Source organism: Vigna radiata, chromosome 8, assembly GCF_000741045.1.
Source record: "Vigna radiata var. radiata cultivar VC1973A chromosome 8, Vradiata_ver6, whole genome shotgun sequence".
NCBI lineage: Eukaryota > Viridiplantae > Streptophyta > Magnoliopsida > Fabales > Fabaceae > Vigna > Vigna radiata.
This window is the reverse complement of record NC_028358.1, coordinates 22,465,810-22,483,139: the sequence shown is the minus strand read 5'-3', so window position 1 is coordinate 22,483,139 and position 17,330 is coordinate 22,465,810. Positions and strand designations below refer to the sequence as shown.

The following is a 17,330-nucleotide window of genomic DNA, read 5'->3' as shown; positions in this document are numbered from 1 at the left end:
CCATAAATTCATCTGAAAGATACCGTCCTTCGAGGATTGGACGTTCAAAGAAATGAGCAGCGAATCTTTCATACTGTTTGTCGCTTGAGAAGAGATCATTACCTGCAACCCGTGGCGATAATGGAGGGGACACTGGTTCTGGAATAGTAGGCGTCGTTCTCGACGACGAAGCCTTCGTTGTCTTCTTTGCGCGAGGTGGCATTTTGGGTTATTAGGGTTTTCAGAGTGTGTTGGAAGTTAAATGTTTTTGGGGTATTTGGGTTTTAAAGGAGTAATGTAGGTTACACTGGTATTTAATTGGAATGGGGTAGTGGGTGACAACAGTTCCTCCATCCAGTCATGACATCGTGGGCTGAAACTGCAACATCATATTGAAATCTGGTCTGCAACTGCATAAAGAACTGTCAGGCCCATTATGGTAATCGATTACATTGTTGTTGTAATCGATTACCCCCCAGTTTTAAATAATAAAAGTACATAATTTTTCCAATTGTCAAAAAAGTGATGGTCAGCACAAACTACACTCAATCCACTAATAAGCAAAAGTACTACCATATCAAGTAATAACAACATACTTGACATTTATATATTCTCAAAAGTGTTATGGACCGCAGATAGCAAGGACATAAATCCATTAGGAGCAACTTCAGATAGTTGGGATATCTGAACTGTTTGGGATGCATATTTCATGGCCTGGTGGGTTTGTGTGACATTACATGTTGTGGTTTCCTGAGTGCAGAAATTAACACACATTACCAACACGTAACATAAGATAACAATATGTTTACTAATGATAATTATATGAAAACCAACATTTAATGCACTCACATTTGGTTGAGAAAGTGTTGTTGAAGAATTTTTTTTAGTAGCCTTTGATTTCTTTTTACACCTACTTTCAACGGCTGATTTCAATCTGTTAGTTCTTGGTCGGCCTTTTCGCTTAACCGCGACGGGACTGCGAACTAGTACGTCACTACTGCCGCATGTATTGTAGGATGGAGTTTCTGTGACGGCATTCTCATACCTTAATTGTCCTCCCTCACTTACGATGTTATCTTTCAGGCATGAACTCAAACCGAACTTTTTAGCAAGACATTTCAAATCTTTTTCCAACTGAGCAGTAGCATATTCAGATTCACATGCAGTCTCAGCCAGATTATAGAACTGCTGACACAAAGTTTGGTATCTTTGCATCTTGGTATCATGCTGTAAAGAACTATAAGTTGCTCTAATAAGTGTGTGCTTTCTTCTGATGTTTTTGCTCCAACGTCGAAGTACATATTTCGAGGGTACATTATGGACATCTTCCTGACCTAGAACCAATAGCGAATGCCTACATATAATGCCTCTAAACTCAAAAAGTAGGCAGGAGCAAGTAATATCTTTTAAAACAGGATCGAATTGAACACGGTAATATTTTGGAGCACATTTTCCATCCCACATGCACTCTTCTTTGATTGTGTAGATGTTGAAAATACTTTCCTTCACCGTGTCTTTAATGAAACAATTCATCCTTGATCGAAACTCATTTTGTACTTCCTTAAATTTTTCATGTGTGTACTCAACTTGAAATTCTCTCTAAATTGGTGATTGAGACCCACATGCAACTTTTGTATTTAGAGAGGCAAAGTCAGCTTCTATTTCTTTTTGGGCCTTTACTTTTAAAGCATTATCATATTGAATCACAAATTGTTGCAGTGTGGTAGTGGAATTAATAAAACCATCAAAGAAAGCATTCATTCCCTCGCTTTTTTGAGTAGTTGACATACCAGCCCAAAAGTGATTCTTCAAGTAACATGGAACCCATTTCCCTCTCTCTTCGTACAAATTACATAGCCAATCATTATTTTCCAAGCCATGTGTGGTAAGTAGTCGTTTCCAACCAGTTTCAAAGTCAATTGCACTAACAGATTCATAGACAACCACTTTTATATCACACTTGATTCCAACATAATTCTTATACCCTTGAAATTTTTCAGGTATTTTTTTCATAATGTGCCACAAACACCACCTATGTTTTGTTTTTGGGAACACTTCTTCAATTGCATTTGCCATGGCCTTGCATTGATCAGTTACAATATTGTTCGGCGCCTTGTTTCCCATGCATCTTAACCAACATTTGAATAACCATATAAATGAATAAGTGTCCTCTGATGACAGCAATCCACAACCAAGTAAGATCGATTGTCCATGGTGATTAACTCCTACAAATGGAGCAAATGGCATGTCGTACTTGTTGGTTAAGTACGTGGTGTCAAACGACACGACATCACCAAACTCCTCACATGCAGCTCGGCTTTGAGCATCTACCCAAAAGACACTAGTAATTCTATTATCTTCATCCATCTCGATTTCATAGAAGAATTCATTATTCTGGTCTCTCATTTTTGAAAAGTGTCGAAGCAATGCTTGTCCATCACCTTCCTTACACAGTGACCTTTTATGCTGACCAATGTAGTTTCTAGCATCTCGTTCAACAAATTGCATGTTTTCATATCCACCCGCTTCACTAACTATGCTAAGGAAACTCTTATTAATACGAACACCAGCATCATCATTCACTTCCAAAGTGTGTTTGGCATGCATGTTCAATTGCCTATTACCACGGATTAGATTGGAGGTTTGTGGACACAGCTCATGACTGTGATCTAAAACTACAGTTCTAACAAACCATTTGTCTTTTTTTCGTGCAATGGTTATTCCAGCAAGGCATTGATTAGTCTGACTGGGAAGAGTTTTGACCTCTGGACGAATGCTGGAAACATATTTACCTTCCCTAGAACAAACCAATCTCAAGTAATACACCACGTTCTTGCTATCCTTTTTAGAAGTTCTGGTTCGAATGCCAAATCCACTTCTTCTACCGTAGTCTTGATAAAATTTCTTTGCATCTTGCATTGTGTCAAAAGACATGTCCAAAGTAGGAACCAACCTCAAACTACTCTCTTCATCCGTATTTAATTCCTCATTCATTTCATCAACCAAATCCATGTTGGAGTGTTCAAGTCAACTTGACAATAAGATATTTCCTACATCTTTATAAAAACCGAAAAATATACAAAACAAAGATATAACACTTAAAACGAAGTTAAATAAAAATATAAAGGATGAGACCAATCAAAGTACGAAAACATTGAATACAAGGAGCTATGCTTACAGTTCTTGTGGTTGAACCAATTGACTACTGCTTTAATGTTGGTGATCTGCTTCTCACCAACGACCCAAGAAAGCCTTCAATGTGGTGTTTAATGAACATCAAACAAAAGGCAATGAAAGTGGTTTTCCTTCAATGAGAAGAAGACAGAAAACTAATAAACCACTTAAAAGTTGCAACCTTTAACGGGATTAAGGTAGAAAGACTTTAATGGTTTGGGTGGTTGCATAAGACAGGAACATACTACAACAATCACAATTAAGGAAGGACCATTAAATGCATTTAATGCATGTCATAGATTAGGTGAAAGGTGTGAAGAGGTTGAGTGTACAACTCACTTAAAATTTGGCTGCATTAATTGCAACTAAGTAAAAAAGGTGTGTACTTTACTGGATGGAGTGCAAAAGTGAACTTCTCATNATGCCTCCATTAGGAAATTTATAAAAAAGGTGAGCAAAAATAAAGTTTTAATATTTTGGACCAAATTAACAAAACTTTTACGATTTTTACTAGCCTTGATTAGTCAGATCAATTATAATTTCCTGTAAAAAATAATATTTCAAAAATTAATAGATAATAATAATATTCTTTGTCTTTATATATGACCAATCTTTGTCATGTTGGAAGTCACTCTCACTTTTACTCCCTTTACGAAGAACTCCAAGTAATGTGCATTTGGAAAAGATCTTACATATTCTAAGTGAAAATGATTTGTTTTCCTTAACATTGATTTAATGTTCTTCCAGATACTTATACAATGGATGCTTGGAAAGGTCTTCAAATTGAGGAGGATGTCCTGGAATCATTCTTGAAAAAATGTGATAGTTCATCATCATTGATTCCTGGTCCGGTTGGGAATGTGCAGGCAGCTATTATGAATAGGATAAGTAATGACACCCGTACTACCCAACAATTTGCTGAGGAAGTTGCAAAAGCAACTTATGAAAGAGATTTCAATTCAAATCCATGGAAATGGGCTGAGATGTACATCGAACACCATGGTCAGTGATTCTATATACTTTGTTGTTTTAAATGTAGGTTGCCTTGCTACTCAAATTACTATACATATGCAGATATTGTGACAGATGGTGATATTAATAATGTGAACCAACTACATACAGCAAAATCGGTGTCAACCCTTCACCTTGTTGCTTGTATTGTTAAGGAGTGTCACCCAAATGGATTGGGTGATATGAAACTGACTCTAAAGGTAATATTTAACCTTAACATAATTATAATTCTTAAAGTTTATGTAATGTGATATTATCTGTTACCAGGACCCTACTGCGACTACGAAGGCGTCCTTACATAACAAAGTTCTTAAAGATCCAAATTTTGGTCAACATATCGGTGTTGGTTGCGTTATGATACTTAACAATGTAACCCATGTTATTCAAACCTCTATTTATACTCCATAAGTTTTGGTATTGTTACTAATATAAATTGCTTCTTCTCATTTAGGTTCGTACATTCAGTGTTTTTCCCCCAAACTGTTACCTTAACATAGTACTTCCAAATGTAATCAAAGTCTTTGCCGCTGACATATGTCCTCCCACTAAAGAACTCGTCATGGAGACACAGAAACCAGTCATTCGACCCCTTGTACTTGAAGAACCAAATATTGCTGAAATTATGCGAAAATTAAGAAAACCTCATCATCTACAACCATCTACATCGAAAGTACCAAACAACAACAATGGACAAAACACTAATGAAATGTAAATGTTATTCAATAGACTTGTTATTCCATGTTTGTTTTCTTTTGCAGGTGAATTTGAATCCTTTAAGGTCCTTCGTACTAATGTTTACTATATTTGATACTTTTAAATTGGAAGACTGTAATAAGTATTTTGGATGACTGTAATATGTGATATGTATTTTGGATGACTGTAATATGTATTTCGGATGACTGTAATATGTATTTGGAATGACTGTAATATGTATTTGGAACGACTCTAATATTTATTTTGAAGACTTTGTCATCGTTCATGATCGTTGCTTTCTTTTGAATTGATATATTATGATGGTATTAGTGTACTGGGAGCAGCGTTTAAAAAACCAGGGAACAGCTACCAAGATTCAGTACAGAATCAATGTTGTCACCTGTGTGTAAGCGATTACACCACCTAATTGCTTCTGCAAATCAGACAGCACTTGAAATCACACAACACTTGCACTCTTCCCACCTAATTGTATCCATCTTAGCCCCCAACACCCACTTGGGAGCAGCGTTTAAAAAACCAGGGAGCAGCTACCAAGATTCCGTACAGAATCCATGTTGTCAACTGGTAATCGTTTACAGGTTGTCTGTAAGCGATTACACAACCTAATTGCTTGTGGAAATCACACACCACTTGAAATCACACAAATTTGTACTTTTCCCACCTATATGTATCCATCTTAGCCCCCAACACCCACTTGGGAGCAGCGTTTAAAAAACCAGGGAGCAGCTACCAAGATGCAGTACAGAATCCATGTTGTCACCTGGTAATCGCTTACAGGCTGTCTGTAAGCGATTACAGCACCTAATTGCTTGTGCAAATCAGACACCACTTGAAATCACACAACACTTGCACTCTTCCCACCTTATTGTATCCATCTTAGCCCCCAACACCCACTTGGGAGCGGCATTTAAAAAACCAGGGAGCAGCTACCAAGATTCAGTACAGAATTTATGTTGTCACCTGGTAGTCGCTTATAGGCTGTCTGTAAGCGATTACACCACCTTATTGCTTGTGTAAATCAGACAGCACTTGAAATCACACAACACTTGCAGTCTTCCCACCTAATTGTATCCATCTTAGCCCCCAACACCCACTTGGGAGCGGCGTTTAAAAAACCAGGGAGCAGCTACCAAGATTCAGTACAGAATCCATGTTGTCACCTGGTAATCGCTTACAGGCTGTCTGTAAGCGATTACACAACCTAATTGATGTGGAAATCACACACCACTTGAAATCACACAACACTTGTACTCTTCCCACCTAATTGTATTCATCTTAGCCCTCAGTGCCCACTTGGGATCAGCATTACAAAAACCAGGGCGTAGGTGCCAACTTTCAGTACATAATCCATGTTTTCCACTGGTAATCGCTTACTGCATCCTTGTAAGCGATTACAGAAGACCCAAAAGGCACAACCTTCACTATGTCATTTTTCATTTCACAAACCTGTGAACAATTGTGCCACAATATTAAATACGAAAAATCAGTAATAACAATGTGTATTCATTTCCTTAAAAGTTTAACAAATATTTAAATATAGCCATTGTAAAAATTTGCAAGACTGTACATCATTACATTGTCTACTCAATCTGTTGCTAATTACAATGTAAACACATATATTTATGTAATTTCCTATACTAATCCAAAGTGCTGCAAGACTCCCAATCTTCGCATGTTTTCAGCATCTATAATCCAGTCATATATGTACTTCTTTCTAAACGCAGCCAATTCCTCCTACAACGAACATTAATATTAATTTAGGCAAAATTGTTATAATATAGACTTAAATTTATAAATTCATCAATCAACATACATTACTATAATCAGGCATGTTTTTGCCATCATATTTGTCCTCTCCATCCCATAATTCCATCACTTTCATCATGATTAAACCACAGTCGTATCTGTACAAATAATCAAATTAAGCAAGATAATCTTTTGTTAATGAAAACATGTTCAAATTTAAATTAAACCTAATATAGGCTCACGTGTTAGGTTGCACTGGGATCTTGGCTTGCTCAACATTGAAAGCAATCTTGGAATCTTCATATGTATTAGTCAGCAAACCCCAAAACCGCTGAATACTTTTAGCCTGCATTGTTCATATATAAGGAAAAAATAGTCAAATTACCAACAACTTCATCAATGACAACTGAACAACTGAACATCAACAGTAAAACGTACAATGCTTCGGTCAATCCCAGCACGTCCGCTGATTCCCTTCTCCAATGAGTCAATAACAAAAAACTGCATGGTGCAGACCCTCAGTGCATAGCACCACCAGTGATTCTTGGTTACAACTGGAATGAAAACCTAAGTAACATTTCGGATATGTTAAAATAAAACTACTAACTAAAGAAACTATTAAGTCATCAATAACAACAACTTACTCACCCAATCAACAGATAATAAATCATGAAGTCTTACTAGATCGTGCCGAAAATAAGGCTGGTAATCTATAAGTTGCCAGACCTGTTTTTTGGCAACTCGCCTCTTATTGTCAGTTAGTAAGTGAGTCTTAAAAATAACAACAACCATAATCAATAAACAATACAACATACCAAAAATAAAAACAATTTTTAATGTTAGTTTTTACCGCAAACATTGGACTGAAGATCATCCTTTTTATGACTCCAGTTGACCTTTTTTCAAAATACATAAACATGGTTGCTGCAAAAATTATAACCTAGAAAACAATAAACAACTTTAACATCAGCTGATTCAACTTTAATATCAACTTCTAAAAGTCAATAATATATTTACCATGTTGTCAACACATTCTCGAGGACCTAAGGAGCTGCAGTCCCTCGTTGTCAACAATTGACCCATTATTTCACAAACATAGCTGAAAAAATAACAATATTATATCATGTACCAAATATCATTATACATTAATAACATAAATAATTTAATACTATGTTACCTTACTACAATGTCTTTTCAAGTCAAAATGTAGTACAACTTCTCCAAATCCACCCTTGTGATTAGATCGGCAGGAATAGTAGTCAAAGGCTCCACAACCAACGGTTGTACATGTGGAATTAATTGATCAGCTTCATCATCATCACCACCAATGTCAACGAAAGCTGGTGGATCCCGTGGGGGTAATTCATCAACAACATCTTCATCTGCAATAACTTCGTCAACACCTTGTTCGTGTGCAACTGCTTCATGAAAAGGTTGCTCATCTGCACGTGCTTTATCAATAGCTGCTGCAGGTGCAGTTGCTTCATCAACAGGTGCTGCAGTTGCAGCAACTTGATCAACAGGTGCTGCAGTTATTTCTTCTTCATGTACACCATCTTCATCTCCAGCTGTTTCACTAAAAGTTGCTTCACCAGCAACTCCTTCATCAGCACCTGCTTCGTCTTCAACTGTATCATCAACCGCTGCTTCTTCGACACCTCCTTCATTCCCCTCACCCACAACATCAACACCAGCTTCGTCAACGGAAACATTTTGGTGAAACCTTCCAGTCTTTCTTCGTTGATTTAACGCCTTCCTTATAGCAACAATTTCATCTTTAAGACTTTTTATTTTCTAGTTGTTTTTTCTAACTTTTTCCAATCTTCCAACACGTGGAGGTTCACAACTATTTTCATCTTTTTCAGGTGCTTTTGCAGTCCTTGCCACCGCATCCATATTGAATGCCCTACAACACTTATACCTCCTCTATTGGTGACTCCTGAATGTCCATGGGAGCTTCCATGAGATAGCTGCAAATATAATGGGGACAGGTGAAAAACCAGTAAATAGCCTACCAAAAAAATAGAATAACAGAATGAAAGGTGACAATACACACAAACTTTCAATTGTTACACTCAAACTCCCAAAAACCAATAATACATACCTGAGACAATGCAACTGGTAGATTGTTGGATGTAAATCTTCCACTAGAAAGGCTTCCAGTGGAATGTTGAACACCACCAGATGGCACATTATTTATAGTTGAATTTCCCGATGTGAGTGAACCGGGCATGTTGGGAACATTAAAGCTCCCATGAATATTGTGAAATCCTTGAATAGCTCCTGCAGCAAGAACCTATCAATTATACAACTAGACGGGAAGATGAAATGTAGTAAATCCAGTAAAAGCTCCCCACCAGTGTGATGAAAAATTGGGGAGGCTGCACCAGACTGACCAGAAAACGATGTCGCAAAAGATCGTCCGGCACCATCTGGAAGATTTGAAGCAGATCCATTCAGAGAAGACTGCAACGAAAACTCTGCTAGGATTAAAAATTAAGATAGGCATGCTAAAAAATAAAATACATAAGGCAAAGGGAAATCAGCATCGTACAATATGTATGTATAATATTATAGAAAGCACTGAAGTTTTATAAATTATTGTAATTTTCTAACCATGCACCGAGGAAAGTGCCAGCAGTAAACAAGCGCATAAAAAGATTTCGTAAAATACATTTTAGATAACATGATTAAAAGTGTTTGAATAATAAAGATGAATTGATGACTCCTGATTGTCCTATAATGTTCCGATCATATAACAGTGTTCGAATAGATGCCACTGTCCTTTTGTTTTGTCAGAGAGTTTAAATCTCCAAAATCTTTTTCTTCAAAATTTTGGCAAAACATTCTAAAAAAAGGTGTACTACTAAAATCCATAAACACCACAAAAGTCTTATAATAAATGGCTGTTGGTGAGTGGAGACACATTTCAACCGTGTATCCTAATCAAAGCACCATGCTACCATGCCTGTATGCAACACATCATACACCAAACAGAGCCATTACTAGAAATGTTTTTGCGTTGAACATGAATGAAAGGAAAATATATCAAGATGAAATGTGTAACTCAACTGAGAACAGAAATCGTATATACCCCAATATAAGTCATCTACTTCAATTTAGCAGGAGAAAGATCAAAACTTTTCCTTAAAATAAATGAAAATACAGCATTACAACAGTTTAGTAGGCATGACCAAGGAAAAGAGTGAAGGGAAATATCAAGTACTGAAAATAATCACTAAGAGACATAATGAAAAAAAGATGGGAAAGCGAGAAGCTTTTTGGGACATTAGGGAATACTTACATGGCATGAATTTCAAAATGTCAAGCCAAAAATCATCCCTTGCTGAAAATGGTCCTCCTTTGTATTCAAAGTCCTCAGAACAATATGAGAAGTGTTTCCTTAACAACCTAAAATAACATGACGTAAAAGACAATATTAGAAGTAACTTCTTTGTAACCAACAATAAAAGAAAACTAAACCAAACTAGTGAAAATGCAAAAATGAAGTTACATTAGACAAGTTCTCCCATTAGATCTCGTTTCCTTCCCCAAACTAACATGAAAGTCATCTATGTTTTATCATGTTTTTTTAAGTTGAAACAGCCCAGACCTCACCTGAACTCAGCTGACCAAGATACAAGCTGAGTTCAACTAGAGTTTGGGTTTATTCCAAATGAAAAAACAACGGGGCCAATCCCTAATAACTAAACACGGTACTCTATAAATCCAGGTTATTTCTCCAAACAAATAACATGAAAACGTCCGCAAACTTCAAGAACAAACGAGGTAAAACTTGCAAAATGAACTAACATTATGAGTTTAACAGGCATGCAATATTAAGTTAAAAGTTTAATATTCATTGTCATATCAAACCTCATCCTAAGTATGGCTTTTATGGATATTATTAAAAACACTAACAAATTTATCACTAACGATGGTTTGTCATTGGGTAGCAGCATAAAAACCCTTTATATTGCTCGTGGATATACTATTTATTCTAAACAATATCTTAAATTGCAGATGCAATTTTGTTCGATCCTTGATACCTCGTAAATTTGCAGGAAAAATAAAACCTCTATTAGATCTTGATTCTACATTTTATTTATTTTCTGGCATCAAGATATAAACTGCAGTTTCACCTAGAATAAACACATATTGAAGTTGCAGCATTGTCCACAGCCACATCAACTAACAATTATGAAGTGATTCCTATCGATACAAAAAGCCCCAAACAACTGCAATGCAACCACAACATTCAAAATGTTCCAGTTTTGTTTCAAAAATAGAAAACCACAAATGGACTGATCACAACTCATGTCACAACAGTCCCAACACACTTATGTCAACCCCAATTTGCAGTTAACAGAAAAACTTCTGACTCCACCTAAATAACCGTTCAACTCTCTTATCGCAAATGTCTCAAACTAATATTAAAAGGCATTATTGAATGTTCCAACCACTTCTGTAACAGATTTAAGACGCTTGATCTTCCATTCATTTTGCCACAATCAGTTCTAACTATTAGTAAAGAGAGAATCCGCTGTGTCAGTTTTGCTCATCGAACTTTGATGCAATTGGAGTGGTCGCCCAAATATGGACATTTTCTGCGTCAAGCTCTCAAGGGCCTCATGTCTCTTTGCTAGTTCCATAAGAACCTTAATTCTTCTAAACGACACATTACTCGGTTTCTGCCCCTTTTCAATCATCTCCAAAAAGCACTTCTCTGCTTCTTCCAACTTCCCCATATCACAAAGCAAGTCAAACAGAATGTCAGAAACCAAGGTATACGACCCAAAACCCTTTTCCATCATGTTCCCCCATAATTGCAGCGCTATATCCACCTTCTCATACTTTCTAAACAACCTTATCAAGAACATACAAGACTGCGTATTCGGAAGGCACCCCTCAACCATCATCCTATTGTACATGATCCAAGAGTTATGCAAATCATTGGACCAGTAAAATACCCTAAAGAACAAATTGTAAGTAGTTGCATTCGGACTCAAACCCTTGCTCACCATCTCCTCCACCAAACCATTAGCATCACCAAGCCTCTTTGCAATGCAGAAATTCCTGATGGCAGCATTGTAGGCTGCGGCATCAGGGTAACACCCATACTCCTTCATCTCCTTCAAAACATCTTTGGCTTTATCAGGCTGCCCAATCAACCCCAACCCACCAATGATACATGTATACGTGATCACATCCGGCGACAAATCCCGTTCACGCATTTCCTCAAGCACCTTATACGCCTTCTCAATTTCCCTCCCCTTGCAGTAAACATCCACCAAACTATTGTATGTAACAACATCAGGTGCCACCCCCATTTCCTTCATCTCCTTCAAGAACCCCTCAGCATCCTCAGGGGTCTTCCACCCGGAAAGAAGAATGTTAAAAGTCTGTAAATTTGGNCGAAACCGATGCTTNAAACTATGGTAAACNTTTCTAGCATCCGTCATGCTCTTCTCCTGACACAACGTTCTCAACAGAGCATTGAAACAATTAGTATCAAACTCAGTCACCAGCTTCCTGAACTTTCTAAACGAGTCCACCGTTTGTCGAACTGAACACACTTTGGCAATTCTGCCCAACACGACCATAATAGTGCGAGCCGTTATGGCCGTTTGGTCTTTTCGACGGCATTCGATTAAGAGGTCCCAAACGTGACCAAACATGCGGCTTCTTCCAAGAATGTATAGCATGGTGTCGAGGGAAAACGCAGTATGGTAAAACCCTTTCCTTCTTCCGGTGTAACGGAAAAACTCAAGCGTTTGGGAGGGGTTCCCATGGCTGAAGCGTACCCTCTTGAGAACTTGATCGATCAATTCATTGGAGAGGAAAACACCGCTTGATTTCAAGGATTGTTTCAGCTGTTCCGACGTGGAAGTGCTACTGAGTATGCCGAACACTTTCTGTACGTCATCGTTTTCATTGGAGCTTGAGAAGCAGTGTGGAAATACGATTGAGGGAAGAGCACAATTCAACCGCGATTTCACCGAGAAATGTCTCACCAACATTTTTTGAATTTGTGAAGTGAAGGAAAACAAGAACTGAAACAGGTTCACGTCGCTTTATGTAAGTTTAGGTAGTTATTGAATAATTTTTTGTTTATTAAAAATTTTTGTGCCCAACTGTCTACACTTCCATTTTCCTCCAATCACCAAACATACATTTCGGCACCCTGCAGCCCTGCATATATATTAAATTCTTAAATTTTATAGCAGAACATACATCATTTATATATAAACCATCCAACATCAATTCTGGACACTTTCTTCGTACCTACACCAACTTCCAAAACATATTTAACCATTAAAATATAATCAGAATCTAATTCATGTTCTAGACTTGCAACTATTCGTACAAGCAATTATACAATTCAGTTTATCACATATATGATGAAGAAATTACGAAAAAAAAAATTCACATTTCAGATAGTCATTTTGACATTCGAAACAATTTGACCTTTCATCAATTCAGTGAGTTCTCTTATCCTACTATTCTGATCCAATATCAACCTACCATACAATCTCACATCTACTAACATTCCAACAAAACATAGCATTTTCATTTGCAATAATATATCATAAAACACAAAACTGATCCTGCACAGAAAAGAACCAGCCAATTCCCTATAACCCCTGATTAGATATCCCATTAACCCCATCCACACGTTGAAAGCTAAACATATGTTCATATCAGTTTTATTTATCGAACATTAAACAATACTCATATTTCATACCCCTAAACCCAAAACATCCAATCCAGCAAATCAGATTAATATTTCAGATCAAACATACCCGTCTTTACTCTACGACCATATATCATTTACCTAGTTTTAAGCAATTTTCAATTCTCATCCACTTTATTTAAATCATAATTACCACTGCATCAAACTAGTTTCACCCATCACATTACACCACATGGATTCAAACACATAAGCTCTCATTCAATTAAAACCAGTTTCTAATAAATAACTCATATACATTCATCCTTAAAAGCTATGTAAGGTATTCTAGTAATAACACTTAACATCAATTTGAATATCAATCATTCAGTTCTCTTATACCTAATGTTGACCATAATCTGAACATAATTATACATAATGAATTAACCCAACACACAATCAGACCTCACTACCTTGTTATTTTTAATATACGTACTGCGCTAAGGTTAGCTGTAGCAACAATACGCAAACCCTAAATCTAAATTAATTTCCAACCAACCATGCACATAATTTCTTCATAAAGAAACCAAGGCAGGAAAAGAATAAATTTGAAGCAGAAATCATTGCGGACACAGTTATAATCACGAGCAACAACAAGATACAGAAACTGAACCGCGTAATAATCACAATTCTCCATTATTTTAATTTATTTCAAAAATATTTTACATCTCCTCACTATTTTTTTTTATTCCAAAAATACCCTACACATCTTCTTTCTCTACATTAATGGAGTATTTACATGACTCAAATTTGAATTTGTAATATATATTTTCTTAAATAAGTTTGATTTGTGATATATATATTTTCTTAAATAAGTTTGATTGAATCTTATTTTTGTTGTTGAATCTTTTCAAATTACTTAATAAATGGTAAAATTTTGTTCTAAATTTCTAGAAAAATGTTTATATATATTTGTGTTTTTTTTATATATAATATCTATAATTTTTAACATAAAATTCAAAGGAAACTTCAATATTAGTACTTCTACCATTTCTATTTTATAAAATTAAAAGTTAGATGCAAATACAAAATAATAAACATAATAATATTAATAGTAAATAATGATATATTATTATTATATACTAAAGAACTAAACAAATTCTAAATCTTTAACAAATAATTTTTTTTATATTTTNTATTATATACTAAAGAACTAAACAAATTCTAAATCTTTAACAAATAATTTTTTTTATATTTTAAGTATTTAATAATATTTTTATATTATTTATCTAATAAATTAAATATTTTATTCATGTTATTTGAGTCAAACATGTCGGTGAGTTAAAACATAATATAATATTAAAAATTATATATATATTATATGTAAAAAAAACACTTATTTATAAACATTTTTCTAGAAATTTAGAACAAAATTTTAGCATTTATTAAGTAATTTGAAAAGAAAAAAATATATTAAACAATAAAAATAAGATTGAATCAAACTTATTTAAGAAAATATATCACAAGTTCAAATTTGAATCATGTAAATGCGAGCCATGTAAATGCTGCCCCATTAATGTAAAGAGAGAAAGAGAAAGATTGTTAAGGATAATAGGGAGGTGTAGGGTATTTTTGGAATAAAAAAAAATTTAAGGAGGTGTAGAATATTTTTAAATAAATTAAAGGTTTAAACCCTTTTTTGGTGGTCCTTAAGTTAAGTTCTGATGTTCAATTTAGTTCCCATTTTTTAAAAATGTCAATCTTTAGTCCCTATGATATGAAAAATGTATCAAATCAGTCCTATTCGTTAACAAATCACAAGTTTTTCATTAAGTGATTGGTTGTTCATAACACCTTCCGTTAACAAATCACAAAATATTGGATACCTAAGTATGAAAACTTGTGATTTATTGTTCATTAAGTGCTGTCAACAAATCACAAGTTTTTCATTTAAGTGATTTGTTGTTCATAACACCTTCCGTTAACAAATCACAAAATATTGGATACCTAGGTATGAAAACTTGTGATTTATTGTTCATTAAGTGCTGTTATGAGGACTGGTTTGATATATTTTTCATATCATAAGAACTAAAGGTTGACATTTTTAAAAGCGGTGACTAAACTGAACATCAAAACTTAATTTAAGGACGAAAAAGAATTTAAACCTAAATTAAAATAGTGGAGAGATACAGGTCCCACTTGGGAAGGTGTAAGAAACAACACCCAACTTTCTGCCACTAAACATTACCTATTAATCTAATTAATGTTCCTAATATAAATTAAGTACAAATCAAAACAAATTAAGTCAATTTTATAATTTTTGTGTGGACTGTGATTAAGTTTTTTAGAATATTATTATGATGTGAAGTTATTAATTCACAAATGTTATTTAGGAATATATGGATATTCTTATGACTGAGATTATGTTGTTCAAATAATATAATATACATAGTCTAGCTGAAAATTAACTTAAATATTTATATCTATTAATAAAGATTTTTTTTAATGAATGCATTTTTTATATATTTTATTATCAATTTTACTCTTGTTTATATTTAAATCTGCGTATAGAAGGATTCTCCTTTTTACCATATTTTCAAATTTTTGAAATATTTTTTAAATTAAAATAATTATTTTATCAATTTTATCTTTTCTTTAAATTTAATCATTTTTTTATTTTATGTTTTTTAAACTCAACATTTTTTAATTCTAAAATTACCTATAAAATAAATAAAATTATTTACAATGAAATTATAAAAATATTTATATCTATACATAAATTCTTCTTTGAATGTTTATATATATTTTTTAATTTATCTTTTAAATAAATGTTTTCTTAAATTAAAATAATTATTTTATTAATTAATAGTTTCTTAAAATTTAACTATTTTCTTAAACTTAATTTTTTTTAGTTACAAAACTGCCTATAAAATAAATAAAAGTGATTTACAATAAAATTATAAAAATTATTTATATTTATTTTCATAATAATAATTTATTATTATAAAAAAATTATAAACATGCAACATGTGTTTTCCCTGGTAGAGATAGCTTTTTATAATTACCTTTTAAAAATATATTTTCTATAAATTGAATAATATATTTTATTTTAATAGTTATAAAATAAACGTGGACAATCTCCATTTGGGTAATTAAAGCCAATACAATTATATATTTGTTGACTCACATTTCTCAAAAAATAAACTATTTTTAACTTTTTTATTTTCATTGACATTATATACATAATGTTCCGATCGGGATTGGGTCCAAGCTCCCTTGCACAATTTCTCACTCCGAACCGTCTGGTCTTCCGTTACTCCGATTCTCGGTTGATCACTCTTCCCCTGCTAATGATACTCCGACGCTCAAGTCAGTGTTCTAGTTCTCTTGCAATAAAGGTAGAGATAGAAAGAGAAAGAGAAATAAATGAGCATTCAAACGTGTCCTTACCTCTTACCTTTGACTCTTATTTATAGTTTTTCTAATGGGCCAATGATTAGCGAGATCTTAATCACGGCCCAATCACAGGCCTGTCAAAATTAATATGGTTTTACCTTAATCTCAGGTGCTTGATGCTTTAGCTTCAGAAGCTTGCCGGCCGTCGCGACCGATTATAATTGTTTACAGTCATGCAGACGCTACAGCAAAAAGGGGGTTTGCCGCCTGTGGTTATACGTTTCGTCTCAAGCTTTTTGGGGATCTTACGCCAACGAGGCTTCGTTACGATTTGCTGCGGATTTGGCCGGTCGTCATGGCCGGCCCAACCGAGTCTCCGCTCTCCCAGGCGATGTGACGGTCGTCCATGTCTTTTGTTGGACCGTCTGTCCTAATTCCCTACAGTACAGACAATATTTCAAACATAACAACTAAATATTTGTACCTTTTGGATGCTGGTTTCCAATCATTTAATTTTGTGAATCAATAACTAGATATATGTATTTAATAGTTTATATTGCATTGTCAGTTAATAATCATTAAAAATATAGTCAATATATACAATATTGTTATATATATATATATATATATATATATATAT

General features: G+C 34.4%; 5 protein-coding genes across 6 annotated transcripts; 1 reads left to right on the top strand and 4 right to left on the bottom strand.

Moving 5' to 3' along the window:
* Positions 1–582: 582 nt before the first annotated feature.
* Positions 583–1,512, bottom strand: LOC106770380 (protein FAR1-RELATED SEQUENCE 4-like). Its single transcript, XM_014656195.1, has 2 exons — positions 829–1,512; positions 583–729 (listed from the first exon to the last, which is right to left on the bottom strand). Exons 1-2 carry the CDS (start codon positions 1,510–1,512, stop codon positions 583–585), a joined length of 831 nt encoding a protein of 276 aa, XP_014511681.1.
* Positions 1,513–1,578: 66 nt separating this feature from the next.
* On the bottom strand, positions 1,579–2,991 carry LOC106770379 (protein FAR-RED IMPAIRED RESPONSE 1-like). The gene has a single exon (XM_014656194.1). The coding sequence runs from the start codon at positions 2,989–2,991 to the stop codon at positions 1,579–1,581; it is 1,413 nt and encodes a 470-aa protein (XP_014511680.1).
* A 920-nt stretch (positions 2,992–3,911) lies between these two features.
* Positions 3,912–5,012, top strand: LOC106770378. The gene is made up of 5 exons (XM_014656193.1): positions 3,912–4,155; positions 4,228–4,364; positions 4,432–4,533; positions 4,616–4,834; positions 4,923–5,012. Exons 1-5 carry the CDS (start codon positions 3,912–3,914, stop codon positions 5,010–5,012), a joined length of 792 nt encoding a protein of 263 aa, XP_014511679.1.
* A 1,407-nt stretch (positions 5,013–6,419) lies between these two features.
* Positions 6,420–7,695, bottom strand: LOC106771781. The gene is made up of 6 exons (XM_022785047.1): positions 7,475–7,695; positions 7,273–7,395; positions 7,063–7,191; positions 6,867–6,970; positions 6,692–6,782; positions 6,420–6,612 (listed from the first exon to the last, which is right to left on the bottom strand). The coding sequence occupies exons 1-6, from the start codon at positions 7,541–7,543 to the stop codon at positions 6,511–6,513; spliced, it is 618 nt and encodes a 205-aa protein (XP_022640768.1). The 5' UTR covers positions 7,544–7,695; the 3' UTR covers positions 6,420–6,510.
* A 109-nt stretch (positions 7,696–7,804) lies between these two features.
* On the bottom strand, positions 7,805–12,801 carry LOC106771140 (putative pentatricopeptide repeat-containing protein At1g02420). 2 transcript variants are annotated; one of them, XM_014657061.2, is made up of 5 exons: positions 10,767–12,801; positions 9,929–10,035; positions 9,021–9,090; positions 8,729–8,907; positions 7,805–8,594 (listed from the first exon to the last, which is right to left on the bottom strand). In XM_014657061.2, exon 1 carries the CDS (start codon positions 12,642–12,644, stop codon positions 11,142–11,144), a length of 1,503 nt encoding a protein of 500 aa, XP_014512547.1. In that variant the 5' UTR covers positions 12,645–12,801; the 3' UTR covers positions 7,805–8,594; positions 8,729–8,907; positions 9,021–9,090; positions 9,929–10,035; positions 10,767–11,141. The 2 variants fall into 2 exon arrangements, with proteins under 2 accessions (XP_014512547.1, XP_014512546.1); XM_014657060.2 differs by having other exon boundaries at positions 7,807–8,594; positions 8,982–9,090.
* Positions 12,802–17,330: the final 4,529 nt, after the last annotated feature.

Excerpts from the sequence above, each read along its gene's own strand:
- LOC106770380 (XM_014656195.1), bottom strand. The coding sequence starts at position 1,512 with ATGAATTGTTTCATTAAAGACACGGTGAAGGAAAGTATTTTCAACATC. Across the intron at positions 730-828 it reads CAACACTTTCTCAACCAAAT|GAAACCACAACATGTAATGT; the intron begins GTGAGTGCATTA and ends TTCTGCACTCAG.
- LOC106770379 (XM_014656194.1), bottom strand. The coding sequence starts at position 2,991 with ATGGATTTGGTTGATGAAATGAATGAGGAATTAAATACGGATGAAGAG.
- LOC106770378 (XM_014656193.1), top strand. The coding sequence starts at position 3,912 with ATGGATGCTTGGAAAGGTCTTCAAATTGAGGAGGATGTCCTGGAATCA. Across the intron at positions 4,534-4,615 it reads GCGTTATGATACTTAACAAT|GTTCGTACATTCAGTGTTTT; the intron begins GTAACCCATGTT and ends CTTCTCATTTAG. Across the intron at positions 4,835-4,922 it reads TACAACCATCTACATCGAAA|GTGAATTTGAATCCTTTAAG; the intron begins GTACCAAACAAC and ends TTTCTTTTGCAG.
- LOC106771781 (XM_022785047.1), bottom strand. The coding sequence starts at position 7,543 with ATGTTTATGTATTTTGAAAAAAGGTCAACTGGAGTCATAAAAAGGATG. Across the intron at positions 7,192-7,272 it reads ATTTATTATCTGTTGATTGG|GTTTTCATTCCAGTTGTAAC; the intron begins GTGAGTAAGTTG and ends AATGTTACTTAG. Across the intron at positions 6,613-6,691 it reads ACATGCCTGATTATAGTAAT|GAGGAATTGGCTGCGTTTAG; the intron begins GTATGTTGATTG and ends TGTTCGTTGTAG.